The sequence below is a fragment of the Mesoplodon densirostris genome, chromosome X (genome assembly GCF_025265405.1).
Source record: "Mesoplodon densirostris isolate mMesDen1 chromosome X, mMesDen1 primary haplotype, whole genome shotgun sequence".
In the NCBI taxonomy this organism is placed as follows: Eukaryota; Metazoa; Chordata; class Mammalia; order Artiodactyla; family Ziphiidae; genus Mesoplodon; species Mesoplodon densirostris.
In genome coordinates this window covers 48,000,301-48,012,825 of record NC_082681.1, presented here as the reverse complement: position 1 = coordinate 48,012,825, position 12,525 = coordinate 48,000,301, and the positions used below count along the sequence as shown (strand labels likewise).

General features: G+C 42.2%; 1 protein-coding gene and 1 long non-coding RNA gene across 3 annotated transcripts in view; one reads left to right on the top strand and one right to left on the bottom strand.

Moving 5' to 3' along the window:
• Positions 1–401: 401 nt before the first annotated feature.
• On the top strand, positions 402–2,531 carry TCEAL4 (transcription elongation factor A like 4). Of its 2 annotated transcripts, none has more exons than XM_060087884.1 (3): positions 402–525; positions 1,107–1,179; positions 1,538–2,531. In XM_060087884.1, exon 3 carries the CDS (start codon positions 1,559–1,561, stop codon positions 2,237–2,239), a length of 681 nt encoding a protein of 226 aa, XP_059943867.1. In that variant the 5' UTR covers positions 402–525; positions 1,107–1,179; positions 1,538–1,558; the 3' UTR covers positions 2,240–2,531. The 2 variants fall into 2 exon arrangements, with proteins under 2 accessions (XP_059943867.1, XP_059943866.1); XM_060087883.1 differs by having other exon boundaries at positions 403–525; positions 1,533–2,531.
• Positions 2,532–10,922: 8,391 nt separating this feature from the next.
• LOC132481961 (uncharacterized) overlaps positions 10,923–12,525 on the bottom strand; it is a 34,103-nt gene continuing 32,500 nt past the window's right edge. Inside the window, exon 3 of the long non-coding RNA XR_009530848.1 lies at positions 10,923–11,316. This is a non-coding gene — a long non-coding RNA (uncharacterized LOC132481961). The remainder of the gene's footprint in view (positions 11,317–12,525) is intronic.

The following is a 12,525-nucleotide window of genomic DNA, read 5'->3' as shown; positions in this document are numbered from 1 at the left end:
TTCAGATCTAAATATTTAATTCATTAGAAAATTTATGTTTGAGCATACCAGGAAAAAGGGACAACTTCATTTTGACGGGAACATTTTTCTTAATTTTTTCTAAAGTGCAATATTCTACCCTTTGTACAATATTAAAGTTCACATTCGTAGATTTCATTGGTAAGTCTACGTTCTCCTAACGGAATTTAAGAGCAACGTTATAGACTCCTCCCCCGGACCGCCCAGCCCATTAAAAAAAGCTTCTGTGTTTTTTAATTAAAATTCTTTCTCTGACCAACTTCTCAAGAAGAGGAAAAGGACAAAGGGGCCGGGAGAGGTTGGCGGAGGGACCTGCCTGAGGGAGGCGGTGGGCGGCTTGCAGACTCCGGCTGGTGGGCGGGGTGCGAGGGCGGAGCTCGGGTGACGCAGCGCTCACGTGACCGCCGGGCGCCGAAGTGGGCACCGGTCCGGGTGCCAGCCCTCCCTCCCTGCTGTCGGACCCGGAGCCATCTGGGAGCCCCTAATTGTTGCTCCAGGTTCTTTCAGGTCAGTGTGAGAGCTCTCGTTGCTGCCTGCGGGACACCAGAATGAGGGAGGAGGAACGGGCGCGGAAAGGAAAAGGGCTGGGGATGGGGTCCGGGTCGAGGGGAGCTGGCCAGAGTGTAGATAGAGATGGCGGTGGGAAGAACGGCTAAGGGGGAGCAAGCGGCCATTGGGCAGAGGGTGGGGAAGGCGGACACCCCATGTACCCATTCGCCTTTCTGCACACTTCTTCTCTACCCTCCGTCCATTTTGGAGCCAGAGATGATGAGTTGGGGGGTGCCCCAGCAGTGAGACAGTGGAAATAAACCCCCTCTGGCACTCTGTGCGTAGAGTAAAAAGTTGACCTCAGGGGTGGGGGGGGGCGAGTTTCCTCTGGGGGAGAAGGACGCAGAGATCCAAAATTAGTTTGGAAAACATCCTAGTCTGGCGCCCGAGGAGTGAACAGAAATGGCGGCTGGGGTGCTGTGGGGGCGGAGGAGGTGGGGGAGGGAAACGTTGGGTGAGGAGGACCGGGATTCGGAAAAAGGACCCGAGTCCCTGTGCATCCACCGATGCCTCATCCCCGGTCTCCTGTCTGTCTGCAGGTGTACGTGTCTGTTGTTCCCAGGGCTCTACTGGGCTAGAGAAAGAGGACGAACCTGTCCAGAATCCCCGCAGGTCAGTGAAGGAGGAGGGCACTGGACAGGGACCCAGAGGGGTGGGGAGTGTGGAGGGCACGGCCCGGGCAGAATTGGGGGCCCCACTGCCCACTTCCCAACACATTTACACACGCTGCCATGCTGAGCAAGCGTAGGGAAAAATGGCAGGGTCTGTCTGGGAAATGGTTGGTGTGCACGAGGAATGGTGGGGTAAAGGGTGGACAGAAGGCACACTAGGAGGGCTGGGCCAGGTCCGGGGACCCCTGACAAGGGGCGAGAAGCGACTGCTACTATCCGGACCTGCAATCCATCCCCAAGCCCTCATCTCCCTTGTTTCCTCTTTGTCTTCTCTTCCCCCTGCCCCATCCCTAGGACAGGAAAAGGAGGGGACACTCAACATGGAAAAACTCTGCAGTGAAAATGAAGGAAAGCCTGAGAACCAAGGCAAGATGGAAAACAAAGAACAGCCACTGGATGCGGGAAAGCCGGGAGTAGCTTGTACTGTGGAAGACAAGGAAAAGTTAGAAAACAAGGGAAGGACAGATCTCAAGGGAAAGACAGAAGATGAGGAAGTACTAAAGGATAAGGAAAAGCCAGAGAGTGAGGCAAAGCCAAAAGAAGGAAATCCAGAGAGCCAAGGAAAGCCAGTGAGTGAGGGAAAACCAAAAGAAGGAAAACCAGAGAGTGAGGGAAAGCCAGTAAGTGAGGGAAAGCCAGTGAGCGAGGGAAAGCCAAAAGAAGAAAAGCCAGCCAGCGAACCAAGGGCTGCAGGAAAGCGCCCAGCTGGGGATGATGTACCCAGGAAGGCCAAAAGAAAAACCAACAAGGGGCTGGCTCAGTGTCTCAAGGAATACAAGGAGGCCATACACGATATGCATTTGAGCAATGAAGAGATGATAAGAGAATTTGACGAGATGGCCAGGGTGGAGGATGAGGTGAAGAAAACCAGACAGAAATTGGGGGGATTTATGTGGATGCAAAAAAGTTTACAGGACCCCTTCCACCCGAGGGGCCCAAGGGAACTCAGGGGTGGCTGCAGGGCCCCACAAAGGGGCTTTGAAGACATTCCTTTTGTGTAGTGCCCCAGCAGGCATTTGAAAGGCCTTGTGCTTTATTTAACCTTATGCTAATACTATGCTTTAGGTGTCACTCTCTTTATCCAACTGCAGCCCTGTGTGTTTCAGTAGCAGATTTTCATCCATTGCATGGAAAAATGTTTATGGTGCATTGTAAAATGTTTAAAAAACCAGTTTTCAGAACCATATATACGGCATCAGTCCATTTTTGTAAAACTACAAAGATACTTACCTAGTGATCCATGTACAGAAAAAACTCGGAAAGCTGTGTCTACTAAAAGATTAACAGTGGTTATCTATGGGTGATTTGTTTTCTGTTTTGTGTTCATCTGTTTATATTCTCTTAAAAAAACACAGATTACTTTTATCATAACAATAATGAAAGATAAAAAAAATAGGAAAGCAATACCAAGCAATCAAAAGTACTGTTCAGCTTATGAAGGCAGTGGAGACACATAAAATTTCTGTTGTCAGGACATGAAATGATAAGTAAAAGTCACATAACCTCTGGGACCCAAAGCTGGAAGAATCAACCTGGCAATTATTATAGATCCATTATTGTAAGGGAGAGTTTTAGCATCAGTGAATTGGGGATAAAACTTGCTTTCTAGGACTGTGGAGAATATCCGATGAGATGCCAAGTGTGTGAACTGTGTTAGGCTGGCTCCTACCCTCTCCCCTGCACTAGCAGGACCAGAACCCCATCAAATGTTTGGGAGAGGGCTGAGAGAGCTCTCACATGTGTCCATAAATAAATCCAGACAGCTGAGAGGTGGGTGTCACTCTCCCCTGGGTAATGCCATGACTCTTGGGCGCTGTGCCTCTTCTTGTTTGTCCTGTACCCTCCTAAGGCCCCCACTGCTGCTGATGTGCTGGAGATCATGATGGACTAAAGCAACACAGTGTCACAACAGAAGGGTGGAGAATTTTCTGCCTACAGTAGAGTTTCCCTAACTCCGGTGGGTAGCACCCAATTGTCACTTGGGCCTTGATATTTATGAAGTTCTTATAAACACACCTTTCCAAATTTTTTGTTGGTTTGTATGTGTTTTTGCATACAGCCCTCTCCACTGGATTTAGATACAGGAGATTGAGCCAGGAGAAAGATAAATCTGAGTGACCAGATGCTGTGCTATTCTCACCTGTTAATCTCTTGTCTGCTGACATTTTCTTCTTAGAAGGAGCTGTCCCCTAGGAAATTCCTGTTAAGCCCTGGCTTATCATTTCAGCAGACCCATCTACCTATGTGATTTCTTGCTCTGGCTCTTCATTAGCCTTTTATTTGCTTATAGTGTTTCTTTAAATAAACTTTTATTTTAGGACAGTTGTATATTTACAGAATTATTGCAAAGATATATAGATTCCGTTTACCCCATACCTAATATCCCCTATTATTAACAGCTTACTTTAGTTTGAAGTGTTTGTCACAATGAACCAATGTTGATACATTATTATTTACCAAAGTACATACTTTATTCATATTTCCTCAGTTTTTCCCTAATGTCCTTTTACTGTTCCAGGATCCTATCCAGGTTACCACCTTACATTTAGTCATTATGTCTCCTTAGGCTCCTCTTGGCTGTGACAGTTTCTCACACTTTCCCTGTTTCTTATGCCTTGACATTCTTGAGAAGTACTGGTCAGGTACTTTGTATAGTGTACCACAATATCAGCTTGCTTGATTTTTTTCTTGCAGTTAGGTGTTAAGTGCTTCTAGGAAGAAGATCACACAGGTAAAGTGGCATCGTATTAAAGGGTATATGCTATCAATATTATTCCTGTTGACGTTAACGTTGGTCACCTGGCTGAGGTAGTGTTTGTCAGGATTCTCCATGGTAAAGTTACCCTTTTATTTCTCCCTTTCCAGACTGTGCTCTGCAAGAAAGTCACTCTGCACAGTCCACACTTAAAGAATGCGGCGTTATGTCAAAGTTACCTCATTTCCAAAGTTACCGCCTTGAGGATGGAGTATCTCCAACATTTATTTGGAATTCCGCATAGGATATTTGATTTCTCCCTCATTTATTAATGTATTCAATTTATATAAGTACGGGCTCATTAGTTTTATTCTTTGGACTATAATCTAATACTATTTTATATACTTCCATTGCTCAAATTGTTCCACTTTTGGCCATTGGAAGCTCTTTCAGTTGGCTCTTGGATCTATTTGACATACTTCCATCATTGTGTATGTGTGTGCTTTTTTAAAAAAAATTCTTTCTGGCACTACAAGATGCTCTAGTCTTACCTTGTATATTTCCTGCCCAAGTCCTAGAATCAGCCATTTCTCCAAGGAGCCCTGGTACCTTTGGTTGGAGAATGGTATTAAATCCAAGATTTGGGTGTTAGGTGTACTTGTTACTATTGGGATATCATTGCTTATAGGCCCTCTCGGTAGACAGAGAAAGAAGATATATGGGTATATAATAACCCATGCATATATATGCATCTCTGTCTCTCTCCATATATATGTAGGTATGTGTATATATATGTGTCTTTATATGTTTTAAAATACATAGAAAATTTTGTCTTTAGTCTTACAGACTCCACTCATTTCCAAAGTTACCTATGCCAGTGCCCTATTTTTCCATCCCTTTCAGTGAAGTTGTTTCATGCATTTGTCATACACTTAGAGTCTTTTGTCACATCCTGTGTTGTGGGAATGCTATTATAAATGGCACTTTTAAATAATCAAATTCCAATTGTTCATTACTGGTATATAGGAAAGCAAGTAACTTTTTTGTTGTTGTTGTTGTTGTTGTTTTCTGTGGTACATGGGTCTCTCACTGTTGTGGCCTCTCCCGTTGCGGAGCACAGGCTCCGGACGTGCAGGCTCAGCGGCCATGGCTCACAGGCCCAGCCACTCTGCGGCATGTGGGATCTTCCCGGACCGGGGCACAAACCCGTGTCCCCTGCATGGGCAGGCAGACTCTCAACCACTGTGCCACCAGGGAAGCCCCAGCAAGTAACTTTTATATATTAACTTACATCCTGCGATCTTGTGGCCAGGAGTTTGTCAATGCTTTGGCATTTTCTACATAGACCATCATGTCATCTGCAAATATAGTTTTATTTCCTCCGTTCCAATCTGTATACTTTTTATTTCCTTTTTTGTCTTACTGCACTAGCTAGGACTTCCAGTATGATGTTTAATAGGAACAATGAGAAAGGACACCCTTGGCCTGTTCCTGACCTTAGGGTTAAGTGTCTACTTTCTCACCACTAAGTATAATGTTAGTTTCTTGTATTCTTTATCAAATTGAGGAAGTTCCCCTCTAATCCTAGTTTGAGAGCTTTTATCATGATTGGGTGTTGGATTCTGTCAAATGCTTTTTCTGCATCAAATAATAAAGATCATATGATTTTTCTTCTTTAGTCTGTTAACATGTGGTGGATTATATTGATTGATTTTCAAATGTTGAATCAGCCTTGAATACCTAGAATAAATTTAACTTGTTTGGTGCCTAACTTTTTATACATTATTGAATTCAATTTCATAATATTTTGTTGAGGATTTTGTGTCTGCGTTCATTAGAAATATTGGTCTGTAGTTTTGCTTTCTTGTAGTTTTGCTTTCTTGTAGTATCTTTTATCTGGTTTTGGAATTAGGGTAATATTGGTTTCACAGAATGAGTCACGTGTTCTCTACTTTAATTTTATGGAAGAGATTGTGGAGAATTGGTATTATTTCTAACTTAAATGTTTGGTAAAATTCACTGGTGATTTCTAAATGTTTACTGGTGATCCTTAAATGTTTGGTAGAATTTGGTCCTAGTGATTTCTATCTTTGGAAGGTTATTAATTATTGATTCAATTTCTTTAGTAGATACAGAACTATTCAGGTTATCTTTTTCCCCTTGTGTGAGTTTTAGTAGTTTGTACCTTTTGAGTAATTAGTCCATTTCATCTAAGTTATCAAATTTGTAGGCATAGAGTTGTTAATAGTATTCCTTCATTAAGAAGATAATGTCCATGGAATTAGGAGTGATAACCCCACTTTCATTTCTGATATTTTAATATGAGCCTTCTTTCTTTTTTTCTTGGTTACCCTGGTAAGAGATTTAACAGTTTTATTTATCTTTTCAAAGAACCAGCTTTTGGTTTTGTTGATTTCCTGTGTTGTTTTCCTGTTTTCACTTTCCTTGATTTTGTCTCTAATATTTCTTCCTGTTTGCTCTAGGCTTAAATTACTCTTCTTTCTTTAGTCTTCTGAGGAGAAAGTGTAGGTTATTGATGTTAGAACCTTCTTCTTTTCCATATATGCATTTAAGCTAGAAATTTCCCTTTAAGCACTACTGTTGCTTCATCCCAAAGATTTTGATATGTTGTATTTTCATTTAGTTCAAAGCATTTTTACATTTTTCTTGAGAATTCTTTGGTTCATGTGTTATTTACAAGTGTGTTGTTTAATTTCCAAATATTTGGGTTTTCCATCTATCCTGTTATTGATTTCTAGTTTAATTCTACTGAGAGCATACTTTTATGATTTCTATTCTTTTAAATTTGTTAAGGTGTGTTTTATGACCTAGAATAGGACCCTCTTGGTGAATGTGCTATATGAGCTTGAAAATAAATATGTTATGATGTTGGATAGAATGTTCTATAAATGTCAATTAAATCAAGTTGATTGATAATACTGTTCGACTATATCCTTACTGATATTCTGCCTGCTTAATCTGTCAATTACTGGATGGCGGCATTGAAGTCTTCAACTCTAATAATGGATTTATCAGTTTCTCCTTTCAGTTTTATCAGTTTTTGCCTCATATATTATGACACTTTTGTTAGGTGCATATACATGTTTAGGATTATTATGTGTTTTTCTCAGAATTGATCCCTTTATCATTATGCAGTGCCTCTTCTGATCTCTGATAATTTTCCTTGTTCTGCTTTGTCTGAATGTATGTAACTACTCCAGCTTTTTTTGTCCAGGTTTCTTCTGATTAGTGCAGATCTTTCTCTGTTGCTTTACTTTTAACCTCTCACTCTTTAAATTTAAAGTGGGCTTCTTGTACACAATATATAGTTGGCTTTTTTTAATCCACTGTGATAATTTCTATCTTTAATTGGTGTATTTAGACCATTCACATTTAAAATGATTCTTGATATATTTGGATTTAATATCAACCATGTTTATAACTGTTTTCTATTTGTTGCCAGAGGCTTCCTCTGCCTTCTCTAGTTTTCTTTTTCTAATACATTTATTTATTTATTTATTTTTATTGTTGACTGCGTTGAGTCTTCATTGCTGCACGTGGGCTTTCTCTAGTTGCGGCGAGTCGGGGCTACTCTTCATTGCAGTGTGCGGGCTTCTCATTGCGGTGGCTTCTCTTGTTGAGGAGCACGGGCTTTAGGTGCATGGGCTTCAGTAGTTGTGGCTTGCAGGCTCTAGAGCTCAGGCACAGTAGTTGTGGCTCATGGGCTTAGTTGCTCTGCGGCATGTGGGATCTTCCAGCCCAGGGCTCGAACCCATGTCCCCTGCATTGGTAGGTGGATTCTCAACCATTATGCCAACAGGGACGGCCCCCTGCCTTCTCTAGTTTTAACTGAGTATTTTACATGATTCCACTTGTCTTCTTAGTGTATCAGTTATATGTCTTTAAAAGAATTTTCAATGATTTTCCTCGTTTACATTTTTAACTAAGATCACTTTCAAATAACACTCTTTTGCTTCACTTATATGTAGTGCAGATACCTTATTACAGAATGTTCATCATTCATTTCACTCATCCATTTGCTACAGTCACTTAATACATTATTACTTTAGATAAAGAGTTATTTTTATATCAATTAAGAATAAGACAAGGGCTTCCCTGGTGGCGCAGTGGTTGAGAGTCCACCTGACGATGCAGGGGACACGGGTTCGTGCCCCGGTCCAGGAAGATCCCACATGCCGTGGAGTGGCTAGGCCCGTGAGCCATGGCCGCTGAGCCTGCGCATCCAGAGCCTGTGCTCTGCAACAGGAGAGGCCACAACAGTGAGAGGCCCATGTACTGCAAAAAAAAAAAAAAAAAGATAAAAGAATTCATTTTACTTTATTTATTGCATTTCCATTGCTCTTCCTTTATGTAGATCTGAGTTGTTGGCCTGTACCATTTTTCTGCTGCCTGAAGAAAATCTTTTAACATTTCCTGAAGGAAATGTTTGCTGATGCTGAATCCCATCACTTTTTGTTGTCTGAGAAAGTATTTTATTTCTTCTCCACATTTGAAGGATTATTTCACTGGGTATAGGATTTTAAGTTAGTGTTTTTTTTCTTTCAACACTTTATTTACACAGTTAGAGAGATAGGAGTGTTAACACTGAAATGGAGGATTTATTTATTCTCCTTGTATTTCTGTCAAATTTTATTTTAGTTATTTTGAGGTCAATTTAATAAATGCATACAAATTTTAAATATCATGAGGTGACACTCCTTATGTCTTGTAATGCTTTTTGCTTTAAAGTCTATTTTGTTATTAATTTAACTATAATGGCTTTCTTTTGGTTAGTGTTTTCATGGTTTTTTTTTCTGTACTTTTACTTTCAGTCCTTATGTATCTTTATATTTCAGATAGTCTTTTGTAAATAGTATATAGTTGGGTTTTTTCCAGTATGTTTCATTTAATATACTTACTGATATTAATACTGGATATAACCATTGTACCAAGTTCTGTCTCTATGTCCCACCTGATTTATGTTAGTTTTTTCTTCTTTAGGATTGGTTATTTTCTTATTTTTGCCCCTCTATTAGCTTAGAAGTTTTACACTCTTACTCTTCCTTAATAGTTATCTGGCAATTATAGCATACAGTCTTGACTTATTAAAGTCTTGACTAATATTAATTTATACTTTTACACATTCCCTAGATAACGCCAGAACTTTAAATACTTTTACTCTAGCTCTCTTGACTCTTATGTTGTCAATATAAATTAACAAGATAATATTATTTTATATAATATTGATTTAAATTTATATAGATATTTAGCCTTTTAATTGCTTTTTATTCCTTTCTTCATCCCCAGTCTTCCATCTGAGATCATTTTCCTGTTATCTGAAAAATGCCCTGTAGAATTCAGTACTTACTTTGGTTTATGCCTGCTGCTGGAAACTCTCTCTGTTTTTGTTTATTTGTAAAGCTTTTATTTCACCTTCATTTTTGAAGGGTATTTTTGCTGGTTATTAATTTCTTGGTTGGCATTGATTTTCTTTCAAGATACTAAAGATGTCATTTCACCATATTCATGCTTTCATCATTGCTGTTGCAAAGCTAGTAATTAGCCTAACTTTTGTTCCTTTTGAGGCATACTCTATTTTTCTTTTGGCTACCTTTATGATTTTTCTCTTGGATTCTCTGTAAGTTCACTATTATGCATTCTATATGTGGGTTTCTTCTTATTTATGCTGTTTGGGATTTGTTGGACTCCTTGGATCTATGGATCAATGTCTTTCATCAGTTTTGAATAATCTTCAGCCATTAATTCTTTAGATTGCCTCTGAACAATTCCATTTCTCTTTTCCTTCTGGAAGTCCAATTAAACATGCATCAGACCTTATCATACCCTCCTGTCTGTATTTTCCATCTTTTTGACTACCCATGCAGCCTTATGGATAATTTCATCTGAATAGAGTTTCTAGTTCTTTAATTCTCTATTGGGCTTCATCTAATCTGCTGTTAAAGGCATCCACTGAGTTTCTAATTTCAGCTTAGTTACTTTTTAGTTTTGGAGGGTTTTTTTCTTTTCCTACTTTTTCTGATTTCTTGTTCCCTGTTGAAATTTTCAAGATTGGATTTTATTTATCTGAATACAGTAAGCATTGTGGTTTAGTAGTCTGTATCTGATAACTCAAATAATTCAAAGCTAATGGATCTGTTTGTGTTGTCTATTCTCTCTGGTGCTTTTCACCTATGATGGGTTTTGTCTTCGTGTTGCTGCTTATCTTTGTGTATGGGCATTGTATTTAAACAACTGTTCGTTGAAATAATTTGAGGCCTAGGATGATGGAATCTTCCTCCAGAGAAGATTTTGTTTGCATTGGTCAGGTCTGTAAGGATGCTTTCTGTCTAAAACCACCTTAATCTATACTGAAAACTTATACTTTACTAGTCCACCTAGATGTTGCAAAGCCAAGCTAAAAAACTTTGTGAGGGCTAGTTTATTTTCAGTTTACAGTTACCCTTAAAGTGAAACATTTGAAGTTCCTAGGAAACCCCTCCCCTTTTAATAAGCCTTGGGCTTTGATTTTGTTACTCTAGTGCTTTGAGTCTGCTGAATATTCAACTCACTTTGACAGTGGTTTATTCCTTAACTTTTATTCCTTAACCACAGATGACCTCAAGACAAATAGAGCTAACCTTATGAGTACTAAAAGAAGACATGGTGAATTCTTTCACCTCATGTAGGAAAAGAGTTCTTAACTATGAATCAAAATCTAGATGCCATAAAAGAAAAGTCTAATAAATGTGACTACTTTTTTAATGCATGGCAGAAATACATCATAAAGTCAAAAGGCAACTAACAAACTGGAAGTAAATATTTGCAACTTATATAACAGATAAAGGCCTAATATAGTTAATGTGTAAAGAACACTTGAAAAGTGTGAAGGACCAACAACCCAATAGAAAAATGTGGAAAATACATGAAGAGACAATTCACAATGATATTTAAACTGTTGTTAAACAGAAATGCAAAATAAAATGCCATCGATATACTTCTCACCTATCATATTAGTGAAAAATAGTATGTCACACACTATGTTGGAAAGGGTGTGGGGAAATAAGCACTCTCCTATATTGCTGGTGGGAAAGCAAAAATGGGTCTGAGACTCAAGGGAGGGAATAACCTGGATATGTAGATTTGGAAATCATCTGTGTTTAGAGGGAAATGAACAGAGATCAGCCAGGGAGCGAGAACACATGGACCGAGAAGAGCAGAGACTCAGGACGTAGTTGCTACTCAAGGAGGCAGCGCAGCTTCCTGGCCGGCACCACCACCAGGGCTCTGGAGTCAGGCGGACCTGGTCTTGAAAGCGGGCTGTGGGGCTCCGTGTGGAGCGCTCTTGGAGAAGTCGGGTACCCTCCCTGTGATCAGCTGTCACAACTGGGGATAAAGGGCATCTCAGAGGGATGCTGAGCGAGGACCTGAGAGGCGCCAGGTAAAGCACCTGCAGTCAGGAAGCCTGCCCCCACCTGCTCTGTTGGTAACTCCCACTTTTCCACACCACCCCCCCCCCCAAGCCTGTCCGCAGCTGTCCAGTCCCTGTGGGATGTAGGTGAGGGGGCGGGGCGGGGGGAAACCGGGCTCGGGTGACGCGGCGCTCACGTGACCGGCAGGGCGCAGACGTGGGCAGCAGCCCCCGCGCCCCCCCACCCCCAGCCCCGAGGTCTGGTCCCGTCGCCCGCGCGGAACCAGTTCCCAGAGCTGCCCGGGTGGTGGGCGAGGGGCGAGCGGGCTTAGGCGAGCCACAGGAGGCGCAGGCCCGGCCCGGGCGCTGCAGGTCAGTGTGAAGGTGGGCGCTGCTGGCGGCCCGGGTGGGGGTGGAAGCGGATGGGACTAGGATCCGGGAGCAGCGGGGAGAGGGGAAGAGGTCCCAAGATGGGTGAGGAGGGGCACGGGGCGCGGCGTGGGCAGGTGGGGAGGGAGGACCCTTCAACCGGCCCTGCCGCCTCTTTGACGCCCCTCCTCTGCGCCCTCCATCCATTTTCTAGCCTGAAATTGGTGGGGGGGAGTGCGCCCCCGCAGCGCGACAGTGAAACGTAGACAAATTCTGAAAATAACTCCCTTTCACACTCTCCACCCAGGAGGAAATATTGACCTCAGCGTAAAAGGTTGGGGGTGGGGCAGGTTGCTTGCAGGGGAGGAAGACCCAGAGGTCCAAAATAGTTTGGAAAGCATCCTGGTCTGGTGCCTGAGGCCTGAAAAGTAATGGCGGCTTGGATGCAGGGGAGGTGGGGGAGGAAACGTTGGATGAGGAGGGCCCAAATTCAGGAAAGGGACTTCAGTCCACTGACCCTGCAGCCCCTCTCGGTCTCCTGTCTGTCTACAGGTCTGCATGTCTATTTCCAGCACTCTGCAAGGCTAGTAAAGGAGGAGGAACCTGTCCAGAATCCCTGCAGGTCAGCGAAAGGAGGGAGAGGCACTGGACAGGCACAGGGCTGGGGACCGGATGTGGAGGGCACAGCTTGGGCAGAATTTGAGGGCCCCACTGCCCATCCCCCCACCGTATGTAATATACACACTTTTTGCCACGCTGAAGGATGGTACAAGGTGGCAAGGCCTGCCAGGGAAATGGTTGGCTCTCAGTGCAGG